This window comes from Ambystoma mexicanum, chromosome 2q (genome assembly GCF_040938575.1).
Source record: "Ambystoma mexicanum isolate Mex_15411 chromosome 2q, UKY_AmexF1_1, whole genome shotgun sequence".
NCBI classification, from domain to species: domain Eukaryota; kingdom Metazoa; phylum Chordata; class Amphibia; order Caudata; family Ambystomatidae; genus Ambystoma; species Ambystoma mexicanum.
Window position 1 is genome coordinate 351937499 of NC_090924.1, and position 25850 is coordinate 351963348.

General features: G+C 45.0%; 1 protein-coding gene across 1 annotated transcript in view; it reads left to right on the plus strand.

Moving 5' to 3' along the window:
* PRKCB (protein kinase C beta) overlaps nt 1–25850 on the plus strand; it is a 1331636-nt gene that overhangs the window by 1227461 nt on the left and 78325 nt on the right. Inside the window, exons 14-15 of the mRNA XM_069647368.1 lie at nt 18302–18382; nt 19388–19495. Coding sequence (XP_069503469.1) covers nt 18302–18382; nt 19388–19495 — 189 coding nt within the window. The remainder of the gene's footprint in view (nt 1–18301; nt 18383–19387; nt 19496–25850) is intronic.

Genomic DNA, 25850 nt, shown 5'->3' on the forward strand with positions numbered 1-25850 from the left:
AGGAGGATTAATAGTGCTGCTGCTTCTTTCTGGGCAGAACTGAACTGGTAGGCTGGCTTTATGCTGAGTGGTGGGTACTTGCTCCGAACTCTTTGGCACAGGGGATTTTCCAGATTTGCTCAAGGATCTGTACCAATTGCATGACTAGAGCTGTGCGAGGGTCCTGGCTTTTCTACGGGCTGCCACAGGATTTTGTGGGATAAGTGAGATAGGTTTGGTGGGACACCTGTCCTTTCCCCTACTTTAGAAACAGATCTTTCTCTCTCCCAGCGCCTCTGTCCCTTCATAACCAACCCCACACCCACCCATCATGCTTATTTTTTATTTATTTTATTTAATTGGACATTTGTATGGCTCCTATACACAAGTGTTTCCAGGCACCACAAGACAAGAAGGGGGAGGGGGAACACGGGATATCATACGAAAAACATCAACAAGAAAAAGAGACGGTTATATTGGCCGTGTGATAATCCTACTGCGCAAGTGCTTGGGATACGTGCCAGTGGTAGGGGTAGAGGGAGAAGTGCAATATTGGGAGACCCCATGGGGGGACTAGGGGAGGGCAAGGCTGTACATATCAAGGCGCATGTGCCTGGGCAGAGAGTGTGGAGGCAAAGTGCAGTTGGCACGCCAACTGGGTAGGGAAGTCTGGAAAAGGAAGCCCTAACGCAAGTGCTGGTGAAGGATGCTGCGAAGAGGGTCTGGTAGGGGGGTGATTTGGTCCCTGTATGACTCAGAAAAGGACCAGGCCCCAGACGCAGCGGCAGGTGGAGAGCTTAGCAATGAATGGGAAGATAGAAGCCAGAGGAGAAAAGGAAGGTCTTGAGGAGTTTCCAGAACTTGACTCAAGTCTGATGGGGAGGGGGGGCTGTTCTAGAGAGAGGCGCCAGCCGAGAAGAGGGATCTACCTCCCACTCTTTGCTTGAAGAAACGTTTGACCTGCAGCGAGTTGGAGCTAGAAGACCGAAGGGTTCTGGCTGGGCGGTATTTAGGGATGGAAAGCTGGGTGTAGAGAGGTCCCAGGCACCAGACAGCCTTGTGGATTATGCAGAAGGTTTGAATTTGATCCCTGCAGTCACAAGGAGCCAGTGGAGAGACTTTGGAACTGGAGAGATTTGGTCCCTGAGCTTGATGCCAAGGATAACTCTTGCAGCCCTATTCTGGATTAGTTGAAGGGGGCAAAGGGAGGAAAGAGAAAGGTTGAGGAAGAGGCTGTTGCAGTAGCCATGTTTAGAGAGAGCCTGGGCTCTGCAGACATTGAGCTTCTTGAGGAAAGTGAGGAAAGGTAAAATGCCCCTAAGGAGATGGGGGTGAAAGTTGGACTTCTTGGCAAGGTCCGTGATGTGCGTAGAGAAGGAGAGAGAGGAGTCAAAGATGATCCCAAGGTTTTTTGCCTCACATGTGGGCGAGAGGAGGGAGACCCAAGAAGTCTGGCCAGAGAGTGAGGTGGATGCTGAGCAGGCATCCCAGTGAAAAGGAACTCCGTCTTGCTGGCATTGAGGCACAGATCATTGGCAGAGCACCATGTCTGAAAAGCAGTTAGGCAGTCGGGTTGCTTAACTACTTCTGCCAAACAGAATCTTCCAAGAGCCTATTGGTGTTATGTAGGAAAAGGCGTTCTCCAGAAGTTCAGGTATCTGTGGAGTATCAACACAAAGTGAACTGTCTTGGTCACTTGACTGGAGCAGCCAACATAATGCTGCATACTTACACACTAGCAAATTGCAGGTTTTTCTTCTTTCCTAAAGCTGGAAACAAGTTAAGTCAATTCATATCTTCTAGGTGATGTCTTAGTCTCTGAGGTTTGAATGTTAAAATGTCGAAAAAACAAATTCGAATGCCATATGTCAAAAGAAATTATGCCGAAAAAAAAAATTTGAATTTGTTTTTTTGTATTTGTATGTTTTCTTTTGGGCTAGCTAGTAAAAATAAAGTGTAAATAAAACAAAAACAGGGGGTTGGAGGGGAACCCCCATTTTAAAACATTTTTTTTTTAAATTGCAATTATTTTTTTCGGCATTTCTTTTCTCGAGAAAATGGCATTCAACATATTCACTATAAACCATATAAAGATGGTGATGTCACCTGAATTGCTGCCACTTCCCCGTGGAAACACAAGAACTGCACGTTTTTTAAAAGAACCCAGTTCGCTTTCTCTTTGTAAACAAAAATAATACGAGTTTAGCACTTTATGTTTAGCATTTTGTCTAACATTACAGAAAAAGATTTCGAAAATGGAGGTAAACACAGCTGATCCGTTTTGTGGTCACAAACACTTGGTCCCTTATTACAGTAGTTCACTGACGAAAAGCCAATTTCCCTGGGATTTTAGTCAAAAGAAAGCAAATTAAATACAATGAAACATATATCTAAATTGGAACATACATTGTGCTTCCCAGGAGTCTCTTGCAGAAGTGACATAGTTGAATCAGCCGATCTATTTTCAAAACGTCCTTTATGAAATGTCTTCAGTGGATTGGAAAGTTTGTATGTCTACTTTCAAAGACTGGCATTCTAGTGTCTTCTCCCATAAGAGAAACATACAACTATATCATACTTATCTTCCTGAGAATCCAGATGGAACCATAAAACACCGGTCAAGCTCAGCCCTCGAGTATCCATTCCATGCATTTATTACCTATCCCAAATTCGACCCTCTCAATCTAACCGGACCCCACTGGCCATTCAATAACAAGGCTATGTGTTCTCAGGAAGTTTGTCCGTAGTATTCACACATCCATCTGGCCATAAAAACCCAACCCAATAGCAATTCATTCCGTCCTCACCTCCAGAAACCATTTGGCCTGCTATGTCCTGCTTGACGTGGTTCGCTTCCTCCCCCACTCTTGACCTGGCCAGCCAAACACACGGGGGCTTAGAAACTCTGTGGCCTAAAGAAGACCACAATCTTCAAAGTGCTTATGTACAGACAGTAAAACTCATAACACCATAATATTCCACCTGCAGATTCAGCCTAAGTCATCTCCAGTGCCCACATGTTCACTTCATAAGATTACTGCTTTTCTGTTGACAAACTTCTTCTCTCGCAAGCGCAGAGCCCCTCACACTTCATTCTCATTGCTACAAAGTTGTCCCATATAGATAACATTGCGATTACATTGTTGCTTGTTATGTTGCTACATGATGCAAATTAAAATATATTCAAAAATAGGTACAAAGTAACACATGTATCCCAAATCTTCTAACTACATAGAACACATGTTAATTGCAATATTGTGTTTAAAGAAGCCAACTTACGTAGCGTAAACCTCTTTTTCTTTTTGGGACATTGTACATGCACCCCAACATGTTACATGTGACCCATCTGCCGATGCTACTGTGTCACCACTGGACACAACACAGAGGTATGCAGAGCAACCCAATGGCAATACCCCTAACTGGATGGAAAATAGGCAGGCAGAAAAATCCTCCATGTCAACTTATGTCCTTTGGTTGTGAACACTGGACTGAGCAGAATCCACATGATTTGACAAAGCACAGGAACCATGGATGCAAAGAAACAGGAAGAAGCACAATGCACCTTCTTTCCTGTCTGGCTCCCTTATGTACCACCTGACAAGAAAAATGCACAGAGCACATGATGGCTTCCGGTTCTTCAAAGTCACCAAACAACAAACATGCTAACATAAATGGTAAAAAGACATCTTGGAACAGAAATTCAACTGCGGCAGCAGTTATGGTAGAGGGATCAACGGAAAATGGCAAACCCAGTGGCATGGTTCAAGGGTTGTTTATTCTATGCAGCAGAAAATAAGGAATTTGGCTAACCGAGGCCATGGGGTGTATCAGACTACAGAACATCAAAATAATAAGCCTCTTCCTAGTCCCATGCACCTCGGTTCTTCAGTCTCTCCGTTATGCGTTACCATCTTGTGGGAACAAAAGTCACTAACAGTGCTTGGGATGTTTGCGGATACGCAACTCTTTCTTGGTTTGATGAAATGTCTTTCTTGTCAGGGTGTCTATAGTCTGCTTATTTTCCTGAAAACCTGGAAATACCAGCCATAGTATCTTGTGTCTGGTTCAGACATTAGACCCTTGTACTCGTGTTGTGCACTGTGATTTCTAGGCATAATCCATTCCTGCAGGTTCTCGGGCCCGCCCCTGGGTGCTGCTCCTCCACTAAACTAGAATTCTCCCCAAGACCCTGGCCATTGCCCAACCCCCATTTATCTGGGTTCTCTCTGCTTCCTCACCCCCCTACTTGTTGATCTTCAGTCTGTCCTCTTCAACATGCTGCCATGATCTTAGCTCTCCTTCACCGCCTTCTATCTCTCATTCTCAGTCTCTTTCTCATGCTCTCCCACTTTAAATATGTCTGCTTCTATCTTCTTTCTTAATCTTCGTCTTACCCCTTTTCCTTTCCTCCCACTTCCTTTATTCCTCCTCCTCCTGAACTTCTCTTGCCAACAATCTCTCCTTCAGCTCTCTCCCCTTTACCCCCTGATTACTTCTGCCCAGCTCACCCACATTCTTTTTAATGTCTCTCCCCTCTTTCCTTGTTGTGATGGCTCCTCTCCAAACCCTCGATCTCCTCTTTTAACCATCTTGTCTTTTTTTGATGACTTCTCTCCAGTTCCTCTTTCAATTTTCTCCACTTCACCTCTTGATGACTATTCTTAAGCTCCTCTTTAAGCTCTCTCTCCAATGCCTCTTGATGTCTTTTCTACTGCTCTTCCTCATATGTCCTCTTGCTCCTCCTCCTCAGCACTCTTTCTACACCGCTCCTCCTTGCTGGCCCACCACACACTAATGTTTACTTCCTGCCCCGCACTTCAAACACCCACAATCCTCTTTTCCTCTTGCTCATTTTGTCTCAGGGGACAACACACGAATTATGTAATTCGGCAAGTGTTGTCAGCTGAGTGAATTGAGAGAGTGGGTGTTCAGCTTGGCCTGCCCCCAAGTGTGCTTCATGTCTTCTGTGTAAACAATTTATGAGCGGCCCAGTGTAGGAGGCCAGGCCACCATTATGCGCAGGCACTTAAAGATTCCTTAGGTGTGCATACAGAGAGAAAATGGCGTATCCTTACAATAGCTCTAGCTCACCAAATATTATTACTCCTCTAATTGCTACTACTAATAAAGGGATGGTGGGCCCTGATTCGAGACTGCTCCCAACATTTTGCACACACCGGTGAAATGTCCAGTTGCTTGTCAATCACAAAGACGGCGTATTTCTCTTTTCAACAAAGCAGTCTTGTCCTGCCTTCTCTAGATTACACTTTTCCTGGCTAACTAACTTTCTTGCAGTGGGGGATGGGTTTGTTTTCGTACCTTGCAATGAATCTAATTTTTACTGTCGTTTCGATTATTTTTTAATTGTAAAAGAATCATCAGTTTTCCTGGAAAATGTGCAGTCACATTATTTTACAAACGGGGAAGATGTTATCTCCTTCATTGAATAATCATTTTACTGCCTATGGGCCTCATTACGACCCAGGCGGTAAATTACCGCCTGGGTCGTACCCTTACCACCATGGTGTAAACTACGTTTACACCATGGTGGATGGCGGATTTACCGCCCCATTCCAAGGTGAATGGGGCGGTAAATCCCCATTTCCCATTTTACCCTTCCCCATTCCCATTTTTGCCCCATAGGGCATAATGGGAGTGGGGAAGGCGCTAATTACGCCACCGTAAATTACGGTGGCGTAATTAGCACCATGGTCCCTTAGCGCCATGGATTTTAACGCCTGCAAAAAGCAGGCGTTAAACTCACCATGGCGCAAAGGGACCTCGGAATCAGGCGTTAAGGGTCGGCGCCGTTTACGGCGCCGTTAACCCCTTAACGCCTGATTCGTAATGAGGCCCTATGTCACTCTGATTCATACAATACATGAATCCAATGAAGACGGTGATGGCAGGTACTAAATTAAACTAGAAGGTGAATTTCAGAAGTGAGATATTTTGACACATTTCTGTGCCTTTAATGTTCTTGCCTGTTTCTGATTTTTTTAAAATAAAGAGAGCATTCATTTATAATTCAGCTTCCACTACTCCCTTCCCCACACCTTCAGAACAGGGCCGCTACATCTACTCCTGGGTTGACTCTCCAGCCCCAGCGTATTCTCTATAGTAGAGATGCCCTTTCCTCTGCCTTACTAGCTTCCCCTTCTGCCGTCAATACAATTGATCACAGGATTTTCTCGGCCATTTTGAGAGGGAGAATAGACAATGGATGCTGAGGCTAAAACTTGGTTGTGTCTGTGACGTCGATGAACAAAGCCTGAACCGGTCTCCAGGTCCTACAGGGTTTCCCTAGGCTCTACTCCAACTCCACTCTTAGGCACTCCATGCACCAATATCCAGCTGACGTGCTCTCCGATATGAGAATCTCTACCGTAGACAATGTAAGGTGTTTAAAACAGGCGTGCAGGTCCATTGCCCACTGGCTGGCTCAACATTATTTAAAGCAGAACCGGAGGAGCAGGACACATTTATGTTTTGGCAGCGGGCAATAAATGTACCCTGCCAAAACAAGAGCTTAAATAATTATGAAAATAATGAAGATTTACAGACCTGGTCCGAGGGGGTTTCAGGTCATTATTGGCTCTGAAGTCTGAGTTAAAGAAACATAGAAAGTGCGTTTAATAAGGTTTACAAGTCCCTAACAGCTGGTACAGTGAGTGGGTAAGGTCTATAAAACTATTATAGCCCGCATCACTCTTGAAGTATTTATTTATTTATTACCTTTTTAATACGCCCAGACCCTGAGGTATCACGGCGTAGTTACAGACAGCACAAGCATACTTACAATGACATTTTCAAACGTGGATACATATAGCGCATCAGTAATCAGCAGTAGTACACATGTTACAACAAGAGCAGTCGGGGTAAAATGGATTACTCTAGGTTAAAAAGCCAGGTTTTTAGAGATTTTTTAAATGGGAGGAAAGTAGTTTCATTTTTAATATTTAGCGGAAGGGAGTTCCAGTGTTTGGGGGCTAAGACTTTAAAGCTGCTACCTCCAGCTCTTTCATTTTTATATCTTGGGATTTCCAAAAATGAATTAGAGTTAGATCTGAGTGATCTGGTGGAAGTTTTATTTATAACAACATTGTTGAGATATTTGGGGGCTTTCTTGGAGATATTTTTATGTGTGAGGCAGAGGGTTTTGTAGATGATTCTTGCTTTGATAGACAGCCAGTGGTGTTCTCTCCTGATGTGGGAAATATGGGAGGAGTACATTACAATAGTCCAACTTAGAGAGGATAAGAGCTCTGGCTAATGTGATACAATTTTTAGGAGTGAGAAATTTCTGACTTAGGGAGATGAGCTTGGCCGTGTAGGAGGTGGCTGATGAGAGGGCGTTTATTTCTTTAGTCATGGTTAGGTTGGCATCTAGATAAACACCCAGGGTTTTCACATGTTTAGATACTGGTATAGTCGTGCCGTCGATGTTAAAGGCACCATAGTCAGGTTGCAGAGTGGCTAATTTGGTTGGAGGTCCAACTAAAGCAACTCTGTTTTTTCGTCGTTAAGACAAAGGCTATTTTGAGCCATCCAATTTTGAATTAGTGCATAGATTTGATTAATGAGTAGGGTATCCTGTTCATGGTTGCCTGATAGTGGGATGAGGATCTGGGATGAGGATCTGGGTGTCACCCGCAAAGTTAGTGTCGATGACACCCATAGCATCTAGGACTGCAAATAGTAGTTTAGTATAGGCATTGTAGAGGGTAGGAGAGAGGCAAGATCCTTGAGGAACCCCGATAGGAACTGGTATAGGGTCAGCTGACTATTTTCCTATTGTAATGCATGAGGTTCTCTCCGCTAGGAAGGATTTTACCCATTGTGTTGCATTTTTAGAGAATCTGAAATCTTTATTTAGGATAGAATATAATTTTTCATGGTCGACTAAGTCGAACACGGCCTAAAGGTCTAGCAGCATTAGTAGGCATAGTTTGCCGGCTTCTCTTGATGAGTCTATCTGAATTTTCAAATCCAGTAGAGCCGTTTCCGTACTATGGTTTGGCGAAAACCTGATTGTCTGGTGCCTAAGAGTTGATGTTGCTCTAGGTAGTTTTGAATTTGGGTATATGCTATTTTGTCTATTATTTTTAAGAGGAAAGGGACAGTTGTTATTGGTCGGTAGTTGGTAGGTATAGAGGGGTCGAGTGTTGGTTTTTTGAGTAAAGGTGAGACCCAGGCTGCTTTGATGCTAGCAGGGACGGGATTAGAATGGAATGAAGCATTGATAAAGTTGGTAATAATCAGAGTCAATGTGGGAGCGCAGAGTTTTATTAAGTGGGCTGGAAAATGATCTCCTTTGCAATTGGAAGCTTTTAATTTAGAGATGGTGTCCAACACAAATTTCTTGAGTAACAGGATTAAAGTAAAATAGTTTTCCTTGGTTATTTTTGGCTGTATCCTTTATGAGGGTAGGCACCGTTTTATTTGCTAATGCTTGTCTTTTGTCATCTATTTTTGTTTGTAAAAGAGCTATTTTGGATGCTAATGCAGTCTGGATGGTATTGCACCAAATTCTACTCAAATTGACTGGTGTAGTATCTTGACATGGACTTTGTAGTTCTCTAAGTATAGTAAACAGTTCCTTAGCATTAGAGGACGCATTATTAATGCCGAAGTTGAAAGCATCAGCTTTCCGAGTTATTGCTGCTTTTTTATAAGCTTTGTTGGCAATATTGAATGCAGTGGCCGATTCAAGCGTATTCTTTTTTTTTGTGGTTGTGTTCTAGTGATCTTTTGGTTCGTCGTAGAATAACTAGATCGTTGTTAAACCCGAAGCTCAATCTTTTCATGGAGCGTCGGATTTTCGTTGTAATCGGGGCTAGTGAATCGATGGTGTTGGATAGGCATTTATAGTAGTGGTCTGCTACGCAGCTCGGGTTATTGCTTTTGGGTGCGTTAGTAGCCAGTTCTTTCTTTAGGGTGGCTGAGAGGCTTTCTTCTGTTAATTGTTTTATGTTTTATGTTTCTAGTTTCATAAGTAGTAGTTTTGGTTGGGATATTGGGGCCAGTAGCAGGGGCGTGGAGGGTGAAGTTAATGAGATGGTGATCTGACCAATCAAGGGGTTGGATGGACTCAACCGAGATTTGGGTGTTTAAGGTGAGGATCCAATCCAGTGTTCTCACCTTATTATGGGTAGGGGCTTTGACTAGCTGCACGAAATGCATTTCTTGCAGTGCTGAGAGACAGGATGTAGCTTTCTGATCCAGCAGGCCGTTGTAGCCTAGATTTAAATCACCCAGGATGATGCATTTAGTATTGGGTTTGATGAGAGGTGTGAGTAGTAGAGGGATCTCTAGTTCAGGGTATGAATTTGTGCTAGGTGACCTGTATACAATTAGAAAAATTCATTGTGGTTTTGGGGTTGGTTGAGAGTTTAGCTAATAGTAGTTTATATCCCTGTATTTCTTCGAGGGGGCAGGCTTTGATTTGCAGGATGGATTTGGCTACTATGGCAACTCTGCCGCCTTGGAAGCTGGTTCTAGCAGATCTGAGAATGCTATACTCTGGGGGAATATCGATGGCTAGCAAGGGCCCTGTGGCTGGATGAAGCCATGTTTCTGTAACCACCAGGATATCCAGTTGTTGGTCGATGGTAAGGTCATGTATTTCTGTAGCATAGGCTCAGAGAGAGCGATCGTTGATCAATGCGCATTGGGGATGGAATTTGTATTCGAATCAGAGCTATCAACTGTGATTAAGGGTAGTTGGTCAGTGGTATCTTTATGTACGATGCCTAGTGGCATAGGAGGCTTTTTGGTTAGGTAGGTTTTGTATGACACATGGCTTTTAAGGTGTTAAGTAGTGATCTGTGTATATTTAGGTTTCAGGTGACTGGTTTTGGTCCTAGTCCTAGGTCTGTAGTATCTATCAGCACCCTGGATAAGGGGTACTGTTGTAGCTGGTATCACTGTGATTAGCTACATTTCTGACAGGTTCGTGGTTGTGCGTTGACTGAAAGGCAGAGGGAGGACTCAGACTAGAAGTGATGTTGGTGTGGAGGTTGATTTTTTGATTAGGTTTGAGGGGGAATAGTGCCTTGCGAGGTAGGAAAGGGGTCGTGCAGGGAATGGGGAAGTTGCGTGGGCAGCCCAGTTTAGATAAACCATTACCATGTGCGATGAATAGTCCTCTCGAGCACGGTGTGGCATTTTGTATAACACAAAATGGGAACATGATGCCGATGATGATGCTTAACATAGTCATTGAATAGGGCAGTAACATACAGTTAGGAGCAGTATAAATAGCACCTACTTATATCGTACCTCAATCTTTCAATAAGGGTTTAGTTACAGAGTCTAGCAAACGAAGGTCTGTCTGATAGTGATAGTTAAGGCTAATGCTTCGTGGTTATTGAACGATAGAACAGGTTATTAAACAGTCAACAACTCAGCTAGTAATTAGGCCCAGCATACGTATTGTAACATAATAATTATGCAACTAAGGTGAACAGCAAAAGTAGCGTAGTTGTTGCAGTCTATCTATGCAGGTGTGATGGTTGCAGGGAAAGGCATGATTACAGGGTATTTCAACCTAATAATGTATGTTGAAAAACTATATGTATTAAGTATATAGAAGTATACAGACTTCCCAATGATGTAAATTGAAGAGTATTGTGGAAATGATACCCCTCCGATTCGAAATGTCTGAGAAACCTCCCTCGGTTTCAAGGGTTCTATGTATTTTGAAAGTTTTTCTTTTGAAAGTCTGTACTTTTGATCAACCTGAAATCGACCAATGTTGTTGTTCTGAGGTGTTCCCCCCTCTTGTCCCCCTCTCTAGCCCACCCGTCTCCACCCACCCAATCCTCTACCCCCAGATATACCATATAAATACATGTATATGTAAATGGTCAATTGGCTACAGACGCATAGATTTGTTTTTACCCATCTCAATAGGTTTGACTCTGAGATTCTCTTTGTCCAAGCAGCCAATCGAGAATTTGGGATATTTTTTTTCTGGAGGGGAGGTTGAGGCCATCCCTGCCGCTGGTGCCAGATCTTTGGAATTATTTGTGCTGGAAGACGTTGCGTTTATCGTTAGGGGCATGGAGGTGTTGTGTTGAAGAGGTTTATTTTTGTATTTGGTATTAGAAGGTATTTACTCAAATTTGTTTTATCGAAGGGATGCTTTCCCTTGGCATTCCTATGTGTTAATATTTGCCCTTTTGTAGCATAGGTGTATATATGTTTACCTTGCGTATGAGGAAAATGGCTATTTAAACAGCTATCGTTAGTTTTGGAAACTTTTGTTGTTAGCATTAGATTTGTTCAAGTGCAGGGATTTGATATTAGAGTTGCTTATGTTAGCATTTAGCCATGATCATAAGGATTGACTTTTTAAATTAATATTAGTTTTTTTATAAGGTGGTTTCATTTTGTATTGCAGGTTTGGAGTTACTTGCATTGAATAGGTGACCTGTGCATTTTCCATTAGCTGTTTGGAGCTGTGTGATGTTAGCATTAGGGTTCTTGGAAATAAGTAGATGCGGAGGGAAAGACGTGGAGAAATGTTTCTGTAAAGGTATACCAGAGGACCGAGGTTCCTGCTACACAGTCACCGTTCAGCAGAGTGTCCTGGCCCAACGAAGCCTCCCCCGGAAATGACAGAGGACTCAGCCAAGGGCAAGTTAGAACTGTCCATTATTTTCCATAACAGACAAGGATCATACAGGAAACCAAAGAATCTCCAGCAGTCACAGCTCCTGAGCCCATGTCAGTGGTTTTTGTTAGCAAATGTCGTCACAACTTACAACCATTCCCCAAATACCTACCAATCTATTCTATTGGGTGGTTGGGGTGGTAGTGCCCACAGAAGGCACCTATAGGTGTTAGTTAACTGGCCCTTTCAGGTCAGGTGGTCTCAGCTGAGACTTCCCCAAAAACTATCTATTACATTGTTGCAAGGTTGTGGGCCTAACATTGGCCCTTGCCCGTTACCCTCCACTCTAGGATCTGTGTTCCCTGATTGGCTGGAGCGGGTCTCCTCAGGCCTGTGACCCTGCTCTGTTCTCAGCGCTCTATGTACCTTCTCAAGGGGATGAGAAAGACTATGTGTCCTAATTGTTTGCACTGATATATCCACCTATCCTCAAGAGAGTTTTTGTAACTTGCAATGTTTGTTGGGCAACACATGTGTCAGTACTTGTCTGATTCGCTGGGAACAGGGTCTCTTCCCACCACAGGTAACTGGCTATTGTTCGACTCATCCACACCACGTGGATGAGGACCGCAATACTGAGCTTTTAGGTCTGCAAGCAATGAGGATTTATTCTGCTATTTTGCATGTGGTTCCTTGGCCCTGGAGTCAGGAATTTTCCACCCGCCTTTGTACTTGGCTGCAAGCACTGGCCCCTCACTTCGTACTGTAGAGTCTGCATGTCTTCGTTCCTTTTCCTGAGGCCTGTGGCTTTGTGCACTTTCACTTACCGTTGTTCTATAGTTTCTATATATCTCTCTATATCTATATATGTTATTGTATTGCTTTCTCTTGAGGTTAGTAGTATTTGGTTCTTCCAGGTTCCTTATATGCCCCTAAAGTTCCATGTAGTTAGTTGCAATAAACGGCTGGAAGCTTGTTTTGTGTGACTCTTGCTCTCTTGCATTTCTGCGTTTCTGCATTTGGCTAATGAAAGAAAATAAGAAAGGCTTCTGGCAATATGTACATGTATCTGTCCACTATCTATAGAACTGTGTATGCATGTTCTTTGTGCGTGCATGTGGGCCTGTGTAACTTTGTGCAGGGATGTGAGTTTGCTTCGTGGCTAACGTTAATATGTCATGGTGTCTCTAATAACGACAGCACAGCTGGATATTCATTGTTAGTCAACCTGGTCCAATGTTGAGGCACCTGTATCCGCAAAGACATCAGCTGAATAGGGTTTGACTGGTTTTCTAAGAGAATATCTGCTCACATATGTGGAATTTACTGGCCCTCCTGGGGGCTGGCCAAACAGTGACTGGCATCTCTCTTTTCTCAGTCTTGGGTCTGTCATGCATATAGGGGTGACAGGGGCCTTTCCAGGTACCCTTTCTTCATTTCCATTAAGATTTTACGATTGGGCTCTTGCACACCACAGCTCAGATGTTGAACAGGCTCTGCACTTCGAAAGCATTGTAGCAATTTTAAAAGTGTCACTTTTGCACCCATCTATTTTCATGGCATACAAAAGTGACACACTGAAGAGTGTGCGCCACTTTACCCTGAGGGTACAGGAATGCTGTAGCCCAGCACAGCAAGAGGCTGTGGAATCCATAGGAACGGTCTCATCTCACAGGGCAGCATGAACACCTCTGCTCCGCCATTTTTCTTGATGCCCTTTTTTTCCAACAATCATTGCATTTATCAGCCTTAACTTTGGGACCACCTTAAGGAGGGGCCTGCAACCTGAAGCTTGCCACATGTTTTGCATTATGATTCCCATTGTCCCTCAGCATTGACTATACTTGCTGGGGCTGATGGGAATTGTAGTCGAACACTTGCAGAGAGCCAAAGGTTTCAAACTCTAGATCTAAGGTGATAAACTTGCATATGTGCCAGGAATGTGAAGCTTTAGGGTGACATGCAATGGTAGCCACTTGTGTCCGCTGGCCCTTCACATAATTCAAAGAGAATTAGCCCTAGGATAGAGCAGTGATTTGCCACCAATCTAAAGGTACTAGGAAACTCTTGCGTGGCACTGAGTGCAGTTTGTGGTATCACTTGGTTCTCCATCTTTGAGTACCATTGTGTATGCATGGCTTGACTGTGGAGCAGAGCAATACATTATCTAAATGCCTGGCAATGGGATAGACAATACCATTAATAAGCAAGGTTGCCGATTTACCGCTATTTGTTATTCTGGCTTTATGCTAGTTTTATACGGTGCATGCCGTTGACATACTGCTCTGGAGTATTAGTCAAGGACAAATATTGCTATGCACAGGGTGCAAAATATGTATGCGCCACCGACTAGTGATATTTGACTCGTAGCCAGTAAGAAATGGTGTGCTGTGTGCATGTATAGAATAGCAGTGGCAAGTGAGATTTTTATGGTTGGCTAGTAGCTTTCAATTTTAATCTTTGAACCCTGCTATGCAGTAAGGGGGTATCATACTGGAACATTGTTAGTGATAATTAATGAGTAATGAAGCATGGTTTCTGGATGCCCCACACCACATCGCTCATTGATGTTGCAGGACTATATACGGCTGACGTATATAGCTATCCTCCTCCTTAAATGTAAAACTGGACACAGAGGATTTATCCTATGTATAATTCACTTGGGATATCTGTGTATTGGGAACTGAGCATGTACACAGTGTGAGAAACCTGAGGGCGTTCTTACTAGTCCCTCTGGGTCTGTTGTTCAGGTGGCCAGGGAAGGGCCATTGCTTTTGGATCCCGAACCTCGGGGTGGACAAGCAAGGGAGGACCACCGGAGTGAGACATGTATCCCCCCTTCCTGATGGTGACATACCCTCCACTCTCATATTCTTAATGGGCTATTGTCAGTCCTATTCCCTTAACCCCTGTAACTCCCCTGGAAATACTGAGACGAAGAAGAGGAAGTCAAGAGGAGTGTGCAGACTTCCCATGAAAAGAATGACTATGGTACTGGGACGAGGAAGATGTAGATCAAGGCACATTAACTTCCCCATTCGATCCATCCCACTAACAATGCCAGGCAGGGTCAGGCAATTGATTTCAACTATGCCCACATGCTGCCTGTTAAGTACTCAGGTGAATATAAAAGGAACACTCATGCTTGGCAATTAGAACGAGCTGGATGGTGAGCGGGAGAGGTAGCAGAGCCAGAGCTGCCCAAAGCTAGGCAATGGAGAGCGAGACGCTGGGGGACTGTAAGACTGCCGGATGTAGCAGGAGACAGTGCAGTGAGAAGGTTGTGTTTCCAGAGAGCCAGAGGAATTGCCAGAGGGGAGCCGTGGGGCATGCCATTCCCTACTCTGTGTGGCCAGAGAGGTGCTTGTTCCCCTGGGTAAAGCAGAAGGCCCAGGAGTGTCTGGGGGGCAGGTGGGGAGACCCTGCCCTCAGACGGGAAATCCCTTGAAGGAAGGAGCAGCGAAGTCCATGACCGGTGAGTTTCTGAATGAGAAGGAATCCCAGCATCAATTGTGGCCGCGAGTGAAAGAGCACTGGTTCCCGAAAGCCATCGGGACTCCACTGAGTTGTGGACAATGATAATGAAGCAATGAAAGGATATAAAGTAGCAGAGTGGTCCCGTATAACATTATACACATTTGAAAGTCTCTGTGAAGGAAAAGAAGAATTGCAACATTAGAGGAGCTATGTGCGAGTGAAGTGTGAGCGAAATGGAAATCCTTTTGAAAAGCTCCACGGCAGTAGGGGAGCTACACGAAAACTGAGAGCAAAGCTGCAAAAACTGATAATGAGAAACTGTGAGTGAACTAAGAGTGTTGAGAAGCATTGGGGTGACCCCCAGGCAGCAGGCTGATCCAGGAGGGCTAGAGAGACCCCACCCTAAAAAGCTGTGAGTGAACTAAGAGTGTTACGAAGCATTGAGGTGGCCCCCAGGCAGGAGGCTGATCCAGGAAGACTGAAGAGACCTCACCCTAATAACAAACAAGAGACTTAAGCAAAGCTAGGCAACTGGTTATGTGACCTGTAATGGGTGGACCGTGCGGTCTGCAAACTGTGCCACAACCATGGGGGCCCAGGTGTGAGAAGGAATCTTTTGAGATACTGAAGATGAAAGTCATGAGGACTTGGTTTTTTACATGAGGAGGGAGTCCTGCAAGCAACAAGTGAAGAGTGATATTTTCTAATGGAACAAGGTAACTCTGAACATTGGAGCGTTGAAGGATAATCAGGAGGGTCTAAGTTCGAGTCAAGGGAAGCCGGAGAGACTCTATGAAAAAGTTAATCCGGATCAGGAAAAGGTACTGTGAATTTTGGCGAGTGAATCTTGAGAACTTGTGGTAGTTTCTTATCCTGAGAGTCTTGAAATTGGGGAAGGGAGCCATGGAAGAGCTCCATTCTCACAATAACTTTGCTTTGAACACTATTAAGCTGGCCAAATCGCACACACCCGATTACTTTGTAGAAGTGAGGGCAATAGGATTTCACACAGACAGTAGTTTACTTTTAACAGACATAATTAGTTTTCCTTTCATTAAGGAACTTTCCCACCTTAAAGGTAGAGCAAGATAGGTTATTTTCCATCCTGACCACCAAATATAAAGGTTTTCCAAATCTATCGGTCTGTGCCATTTCTTAATACCATGCCTGTCTCACAACAGCCCTCTTTACCAGGAGGCCTAGCTAGAATTCTGCACAGTGCCAGGAGACCTGTGGGTGGGCTTGGGACACCAGTGGAACTGTTGATGTTGCAGCTATTCCATCCTCGCATCCAAGTCCTGAGGCTTCCCCACTGTGCATACAGTGTTCAATGCTAGGGTGAGTGTTGTGAAAAATGTAATGCGCACCAAAACCAATGTGCATAATTTACTTATTGATTCAAGCAAGCAATCCTTTTATCACAGCAATATTTGTCAACTATAAAGACCTGTGGTGATTCTTATGCTCCCAAAATAGTTTTTGATTTTATGTGAAACATGCTTGGTGTTCTGAGTACTAATAAAAGTGTACCAGACTATCCATCCTGCGTTGATAACCTTATATCCGGAAAAAAGGTATATGGTTAGTCTGGGTTTTGATAATTTGCTTTGCTCAATAAGACAAGTGTCATGTTCTTATAATGACTAAAATGTATACTGGGAGTAGAATAGGCCATACCAGCTAACAAGCATGTATGCCACAGCGCAACACAGTGGCAATCCCTGGAAGCTCACCTCGAATTCTGAACCACTGAGAAGGTACACAATGTTGCTGGAAAGCAAGCATGTTTGCTCCATGTGAGGCAAACGTGTGCTGTCTTATAGGGCAGCACTCATTTATACATGGCTTTATCAGCCCAAGACGCAGACAGCGCTCAAGAATGCACTCATACGTGTTTCATCCTCATTAAAGAGCATCAGTGTGGTGCAGTCTGACACCATTATAAGTGGAGTTTGAAAGCCATGCTCCCATTTCAGGGAGCATTTTTTTCATACGTTTTTGTAAGCCCACCGCAGCTTTGAAAATGTTTGGTAAAATATAGATTGAAATTGATCAATGGAATAAACGTTCAAACATGTTAAAAAAAGTCGATTTACACTGTTAGTAAAATATACATAGTTTCCTTTATTAAAAGATGATTCTTCAAAAGCAGACCCTGCCCCATGCACTCTTCTCAAAATATCTGTTTTTCCCCTCAGGTCGTGCCCTTGTCATCAAGTCTTGTGGGGCTTTAGCAAATGTGACAACGTGACGTTCAGTGCTGGAAATGGAAAACAATTATTGGGGGAACGTCAGTTCCTGGACCATAGTAGGTGTCACTGTGACACCTCTCGTTCTCCTCTTGGGTGCCCACACATAGTCTGCTTTCTGGGCTTCAAGAAGTAGAGCCTTGCCCATCTGCTGCTCCCCTGAGGAATACGAATCAGCACCTTGTCACCCTCCAAAACTACTAAAAGTACATCAGATCTGTTGCACAGGCTGGCCTCTGGACTGGGACTGGCCTGCACTTCGCAAGGTTGATTGGATCATTAGCTTGCAAAACAGCATCATCGATTATCGCCGGGTGGAGAAGCAGGAGGAAGCCAGGTTATCTGTGTACGGTCTAAGTTACTTAGTACAAATGCCATACATATTACATTATTCTACTACATAGCATATACAGCCCATGTCATACACACGCGTGTACATGCATTGTGGGAACACGTAGCACACGTCAGCATTTCCAGCTGACATGCACCATAAACAAACCGCGTGTTCTGTATCTGAAAACCGATGCAGCGCACTGCTACTCCCAGCCAAGGCCCTCTTTATTTATTTATTTATTTTATGTATATAGCGCGATGGCAGTACAGGGGATGCGATGGCAGCATGATAATCTACCATTTCAGAGGAACCCCCGCAGCACACGCGGGCACGCCCTCTTCCCCCCTACTCTCCCCTGGCCCTGCTCCCACGCACTGTTCGGTGGCAGTACACTGTGTGTTTTATGTGTCGAAGCATTTGCATTGGCAGCACAGGGTAGAATATTATTAAATGTAGTCATGCGGATGTGTGAATATGCACAGTTGATAGGTGTGGAGATTTCTGTATTTAGGTGTGCATTTCTGAAATGTGCATTTAGGTGAAGGGGAGCATTTCATACCCGCCAGGGTCTCCATAGACATACATGCCAGAAAAGAATGTTAAACCTGCCAAAAATGACTTGTGTTAATGTTCCATGTCTTGCAGATAATTGCTTATCAGCCCTATGGAAAGTCTGTGGATTGGTGGGCCTTTGGTGTTTTGCTCTACGAAATGTTGGCTGGACAGGTAACAATATAGTTATTATTTTCTTTCCAAGAGAAATGTGGGTGCTTTCCATTATGTCCCCCATCCTTGTGTCTGAAAGAGTAAGTGTTTATTTCCTCATCTTTTGTGTGGGACTGACTGTTCGGGGTCTACCTTAATGAATGCCTCTGAACGTTATTATTGCTTCATTGTTTCGAACTGGTTGCCTCATGCTCTTTGGTTGGACATGTGTGTTTTTCATAACTACTCTGCCTGTCTATGTGATTGCCGTCTTTGCTGCTTTCTTTCTTTTGGGATGGATTGTTGCGAGTGTTGTTGCCGTTTCCTCCATTCCGGTTGGATGGATGCCTCTGTCGTTGATGCTTTCTTTCTTTTAGGATGGATTGTTGCGCGTGTTGTTGCTGTTTCCTCCATTCCGTTTGGATGGCTGCCTCTGGCGTTGCTGCTTTCTTTCTTCTGGCATGGATTGTTGTGCTGTTTCCTCTATTCCGGTTGGATGGCTGCTTCTGTCATTGCTGATTTCTTCCTTTGGGGATGGATTGTTGCGCGTGTTGTTGCTGTTTCCTCCATTCCGGTTTGATGGCTGCCTCGGTCATTGCTGCTTTCTTTCTTTTGGGATGGATTGTTGTGAGTGTTGTTGCCGTTTCCTCCATTCCAGTTGGATGGATGCTTCTGTCGTTGATGCTTTCTTTCTTTTGGGATGGATTGTTGCGCGTGTTGTTGCTGTTTTCTCCATTCCGGTTGGATGGCTGCCTCTGGCGTTGCTGCTTTCTTCCTTTTGGGATGGATGGAACCAGCATAGGGGCTCCCTCCTTGTTGGTTGGATGTGTGTCATTGTCATTGATGCTTTCTTTCTTTTGGGATGGATTGCTGCGCGTGTTGTTGCAGTTTCCTCCATTCCGGTTTGATGGCTGCCTCTGTCATTGCTGCTTTTTCTTTTGGACGGTACCAGCATGGCTCCCTCCTTATTGGTTGGATGGTTGGGGCAGTCACATCTGCTACTTTCTCTCCCTTTTTCCCTTTCAGGCTCCGTTCGAAGGGGAAGATGAAGATGAGCTTTTCCAATCCATCATGGAGCACAACGTGGCGTATCCCAAATCTATGACCAAGGAAGCTGTGGCCATCTGCAAGGGGGTAAGACTCACCTGGGATCAGAATTGGGAAGGTGCACGGGACAAGTGTGCATCAAGCGAGATGAGAGAATCACTTGGGAAGAGGGGGCACACATCTGAGGGTGGAGAATGATCTGGGATGGTGGGAATCCTAAGAAACAAGGGTTCTCGTAAGGAAGGAGGATATGACATAGAGATAAATCAAGGCAGATAGGATTATATTGAGACGAGTTCAGGTAATTTTATTACCATGCACTTTGCTGGGTGGGCATGTGTGTTTTGAGCACTTCCTGTGCCTTTCCTGGCCTTCCCATATGTAGTACTTGCTATCCCGATTTGACAGATATTTTATGTGGATATATGTATATTTGTAAGAGGTATACCAGTTTTTTTATGGCTAAGTCCTGTGAGCAAGCATACTCATTGTAGGCACCTAAGTATTATGGCCATGCGTTTGCGTGGACATAGAAGAAATACTGTGCTCTTGGGGAATGGCACAGCAGAGGGTTTCAAAGGCGTTTTCAAGTCCGGCACAGATACTAAGGACAGACTTGTGCCTCTAACATGGTGCTGAATAGAAGAAGCAACACTTTTGGGCGACACCCCATGTGGAAAACCGCCAAATAAATTCAATAAGGCAAACATGCAGAAGCCCCTGAGCACAGACTGTTTTTTTAGGGTTTTTCATAATGTGGTCCATTCAAAAAACAATAATATATTTTTAGTCAGTTATGTTAACGATGAACTTCCTAAGTGAACAGCCTATAACCTTAAGGGGCATGGTTTAACAGTACAATATTATGGCTGCACAATTCCACTCTGCCTATCGACGTTACACAAGCTACACCCACAGTGGATCGCGCCATCATACGTAACAAGTTGCGTTCTTGTGACTCGCACCCACGTGACCCTTATTCCGGTTCACAAGCAAGAATACCTCAGCCTTATGTTTGACGTGTCGCGCATCACCTGGCGTGTCTCTCTCCCGGGCAGAGAATAACATCACAGCTGCACATCCTTGTGGGCTTCCCAATTTTTGCCAACCAATCACATTTGTATGTAGCTCTATTGTGCCACATCCCGTATTATGGCTTCAGTGCTGCTCTGCCGCTACAAGGGCACCCAGTCAGTGTACATGAGGAAACATAAAATACTATTCGTTTTGACGCCCATTAAAGTCTTGACTGGTAATCCATTTTCCAAAACTGTTTCAAGTTAAAAAGAGACTGGCTAAGGAGCTATACTCTAGTTTGGCCATTCGTTTGTTTTGGTGTGAAGTGGCAGGCAGCAGGTGGACTTGGCCTGTAATTAACCTGTAAGTGCATGTACGAAACGTGGCCTTTCCCTCACAGAGTAACATTTATTTTCTCTGTTCCTGAGGCAGTCTTAAGAGGGGAGGAGTGAGAGCTTGAAACAGCTCAAAGTGGTGCAGGGATCGCCTGGAGGGGGTGCGAGGTCTGGGATGAAGTCTTTGAAAGCCTAGCTGTGGCCTTCTCTGAAACATTTTTCAAAAGGACCCAGGAAACATGGCTTCCACAAGCTGTGCGCGCAATCCCCCACCCTGAGTAAAATATCCCAACCCGCAATTGGCCCATTAAGACCCACTTCCAAACCCGTCCAGCTACAGGTGTGCACGCATCAGCTTCACTGAAGAAAGCCAATATCATAACAGCTCCAATCACCCATCTCAATAAAATCACTCTGGCTGCTCTAAGAAAGAATAATCCTTTTCTGACTGGAGATGGCATGGTAGAGGTGAGGTGTGGGGGGGCAATCTCAGCTTAAAGTCCAGTCTAGCTCAGTATGAAAAGCAAATGGTTGAAGCAAGGCCCGCCACTCTTTTCTGAACACCTCATGTGACCTCGAAACATTCTAAGATAACTTTCTATAATCCTAAAGGAGTTCTGCAAGGCCAACATCCAGGCCAAACCCATCAAACAGATGCTACATTTATGGAGCGAATGACTTTTTCCACAATCATTGACACCATCAGGCAAAACATCAGCCCCGTTAACACAGACCTCAACCCTGATGCTACCATCCAGGACCCAGACCAGACACCCCGCACCCATTCCCTGCTGTCTTTCACCCCACTAAACCAAGAAACACTCACCCGCGTGTTCATTAGCTGCAAGCCGAATGGCTAACCAGAACTACTCAGACAGCTAGTCCAGGAAGATGTCTGTACACAAGTCAATGCATCATTACTGGTATATTGGGTTTCAGTGGGGTGGTTTTATCCTGTTTTAGGATTTATGTCTATGCAACTTTGGTTTTATTGATATTTTTACATTGTATTTAATGGTGGGAACCAAATAAAATGATCTTAAGGAATGAAACATGACTGCCCATTGACATGCATTTTGATGCATCAGGGTTCTTCCAGTGAATGAGTGCCAGGAGAGTCCAGAGTTAGGTAAATTCTTTGTTACCAGTGTACAAGATAACTCCAAGTATGGGACAATATATTGCTGGCATCCAGCACCCCCAGCCAGCTCCTTCCCACTGCCAGTAATGCCGGAACACTCAGATCCCGGTACACAGAACATTCCACCCATGCAATGCATTCCACCAGCTGCACCATACATTCCAACAGCATGTACTCTGACCAGCAGACTACTACCCCTCTCCCTCCGTAGATCTAAAAAATGGCAAATGCATTGCACCAACGTAGGCATAACTCCCAGAACCATCCTTGACCACTGAATGGAACAGGAGACCCCAACCCTAACGCAAAACACTGCCTACCAACCTTAATGTTCCATAGGCAAAAACACACAAACGTGCAGACCACCAGGAACAGAAACTCCAACCTACTCCCTCCTGCACAATCTAACCAACACACAGCAGGAGTGACAGCATGGTGCCTGCTGAATTGACTAGAGGACAAAGACCACAACTGCCACTGCTCGCCGTCCAGATAAATAAGCACCAAATAAACAGACTATTTGCCCTGTGGTGACCCCCGCCACCTGAGCCTCAAACCTGCCACGCCTGAGAACAGCCTTTGCTCCTCCCTGAGCAAAAACACAACCTAGCGCACCTGACCACCAAGGAACATACCAGCCTTCCGCTTGAGTTTGCCACTCTCTGGAAGCCCCAGACCTGCCACACTGTGCACAAACCAAATGCTCTCCTGTGAACACAAACAACACAACACATCCCCAAATCCAGTCGGACACCACCGAAAGCATAAAACACTCCAGAGGACCCAAACCAAGACTCCCCACAGCCAAGAGCAATGTCCACTAACCAGTGAGGTCAAAACAAAAATGACCAACCAAACTGGCAACAAACAACCTCCATGCAGACAGAACTGCCAACTGAGGAAAATAATGGACAACACAAGATTGTCCACCCACAGATGTCAAAGTTACAACCACAAAAGTCAAGGACTTCCACGAGAGGATGGAACCCACCCAAACAGCTGAAAACGCAGTCAATAATGACTCTTAAATCCTGTCAATAATGACTCACTAAAATGTGGTTGTAGACACTCCTGAGTGGAGGAAATTCCATGGGACAATGTATTTTACTCATGCACGTTCTCAGTACAGGCACTCCTAAACTCCTTTTCAATTATGCAAAACTTGGGGTTTCACCCTAAGTAACCAAGGGTAATCTGGACGTAGACCACTTGCTCACTGTGCCTTTGAGAGGCTCAGCTTCACCTCACTGAGGAGGCTCAACAAGGCAGAAACACGTGTCTGGGGTTGCTGATGGTACTATTGTTCAGAAGAGAATTGCCTAACAAATCCATGATGGACTGCCCTTGTTTGTACTAGACTGATATGCAAATGGATATTTCTCCTCTGTGAAGGGTGCAGTGAGCTAAAACGTGGCTGTAGACCCTCCTGAGTGGACGAAATTCCACAGAACAGGGTATTTGGCCCATGTTCGTTCTCAGCAGTAGGGCTCCCACACTCCTTTGTTACTTTGTAAAACTTGGGGTTTCACCCTAAGTAACCCAGGGTAATCCAGACAGGAACCCCTTGCTCACTGTGTCTTAGAGAGGCTCTTCTTCACCTCACTGAAGAGGCCCAGCAATGTCGAAAAGCATGTCTGGGGTTGCTGATGTTACTCTTGTTCAGAGGAGAATTGCTTAACAAATCCATGCTGGACTGCCCTTGTTTGTGATATGAGACTAATATGCAAATGGATATTTCTCCTCTGTGAAGGGGGCAGTGAGCTAAAACGTGGTTGTAGACCCTCCTGAGTGGACGAAATTCCACAGAACAGGGTATTTGGCCCACGTTTGTTTTCAGTAGAGGGGCTCCCACACTCCTTTTCAACCTTAAGAATGACACCCTGCAGAAAACAACTGCACCAAAACAAATAGCAACAACGTGCCACTGACACACGAAACGCCACAACGGGAAAGGAATGACCACAACACCTCTCTACAAAATCCCTGCGGCACCGCCATGAACCCCTTGCAGCACAGCATGAAACACAAATCCCCAGCAGGGTTCTGTGCAGGCAAGCATCCGACATATTTCCCGCCTTGGGGGTGTTATTGCCCTCCCACAAATAACCGCATGTTCTACTTCCTGCGGTGTGTAATGTGATGGCGACAGGAAAGGGCCTTTCGGGGCATATTTTCAGCGGCTGCTGGTGTGTGCTCCATACCACGCTTTGAAAATGAACCTTGCAGGTGAAGGGCCCAGAGGACCCTGCCCTGGCTGAGTGTACAGGCTTGGCGAGGGCGGCACTGGTGGTGTAGAGTTTAAAACATGACATTTAAACGGGTTCAGGGCACAGCCGTGGCCTCGACGGCTCGCTGGGGAATCACATTTTCCAGGTCACTTGAGAGTCAATAGAAGAAACCATCAGAAGCAATTAAGCATGATGTACTTTCATTTTTTTTTAAAGTGGCATCGGAATAGAGCACGTCATGAAGATGGCATCGGCAGTGAAAAGAAATCCCTGGCCTTTGCTGCCCTCCCCGCGCTTCACGCGGGCCTCTCCGAAGGGAGGGGCTCAGGGGCCAGCACCTTCGATGGAGGACTGGGGGGAGGGGGGCATCCTGCTGCGCCTCTTCCGCACCCCATCACATCCCTCACAGTCGGGCCCGGCACGTGCCCTGCGCGGAGTCCAGGAGTGCCACATCTGCTCTCCATGCTGCTTTAATGGAGCTTTTCACACTCCTGGCGAGGCGGGCCTCGCGCAGCGGGCGGGAACCCAAGCGAACCGACGCAGGGGCTGGAGGGCGGGGCTCCGTCTGGAGCTTTGCTGATTTGGTGTGTTTTTGCAGCAGATTGCATGACGGGGGCATCAATCAAGCCGACGAGGATTCATTTTGTTTCTTTCTCCCTGTGATTGAAATGCTCAAAGGCCGTGACGATGCGGTGATAAATAAAAGCACCGTGGACGACGTTAAATGACTGCACCTTGCCTGACGTAGGCACAATCCCGCCACTGCCGTGCACCAGCCTCCACATGGAAACCTTCCATAGTTTCTCTGTGCGTTTCCTTTTCTCTGGCCCGAGGTTGCCTGCGGTCTCTCTTCTCACATTCAGGGCCGGACTGGCCTGTAGGGCAATAGACCCATGGTCAAACCAAAAACGCAACACGCTGGTCTGGGCTTGTTTTTTTTGTTCTAAGTAGTTCACTTTTTTTAACGACTTCACTATGCGGCTAATAGTTTTGACCAGTGTTGCTGAGTAAATGTTCTTTAAAATACACAATTTGCATCAAATTTTGCCCAAAAACTCCTTCTTGGGTACTACTCAATCATTCACAAAAGGAATGAACAGCCATTTCGCATCCGTGGGCCACTTTTTTACTGGTGCCCTAGACAATTTTATGGCTCAGTCCGACCCCTGAGGTAATCATGGCAGGAAATGGACCAAAACAAGACCAAACAGAGCTTCAGGAAACTCAGCAATGGAGAATGAATGCAGAAACAGCCAGAGCCACACATACTGTTTAGCAGCTGTCCAAATTGGTATGTATGCCATGCAATTTGCAGACATTTTGTTTGCTAGGGAGTGAAATGCGACTAATGAAAAGAGCAGAGTTCAACTTCCAGTACTCAACAGGGTTTCTTGCTGAATCACTATCAAACATGTTTGTTTGTATGTAAGGGGCAGGGGCTCAGGGGCAGCGCGTTTGTCTTGGATGCAAGGCAACGCGGCGCAACACAGGTTTGAATCCTGATCCTGCGCTGAGAAACCAGTCTCTGGTAAAAGTACAGGGTAGGGCCTGATCAAGCAAGGCCCACCAAAAATCTGTAAATGCCCACTCAGCAGTCCTAAACTAGGAGGAGAATACATTAAAAAAATATACATATATATTTACAGCTTCTACGTACAGTGCCAGGTTTCGCTCTTCACCATGAGCTGAATGTATTACTCATGTATTTGCTTGTAGGCCAG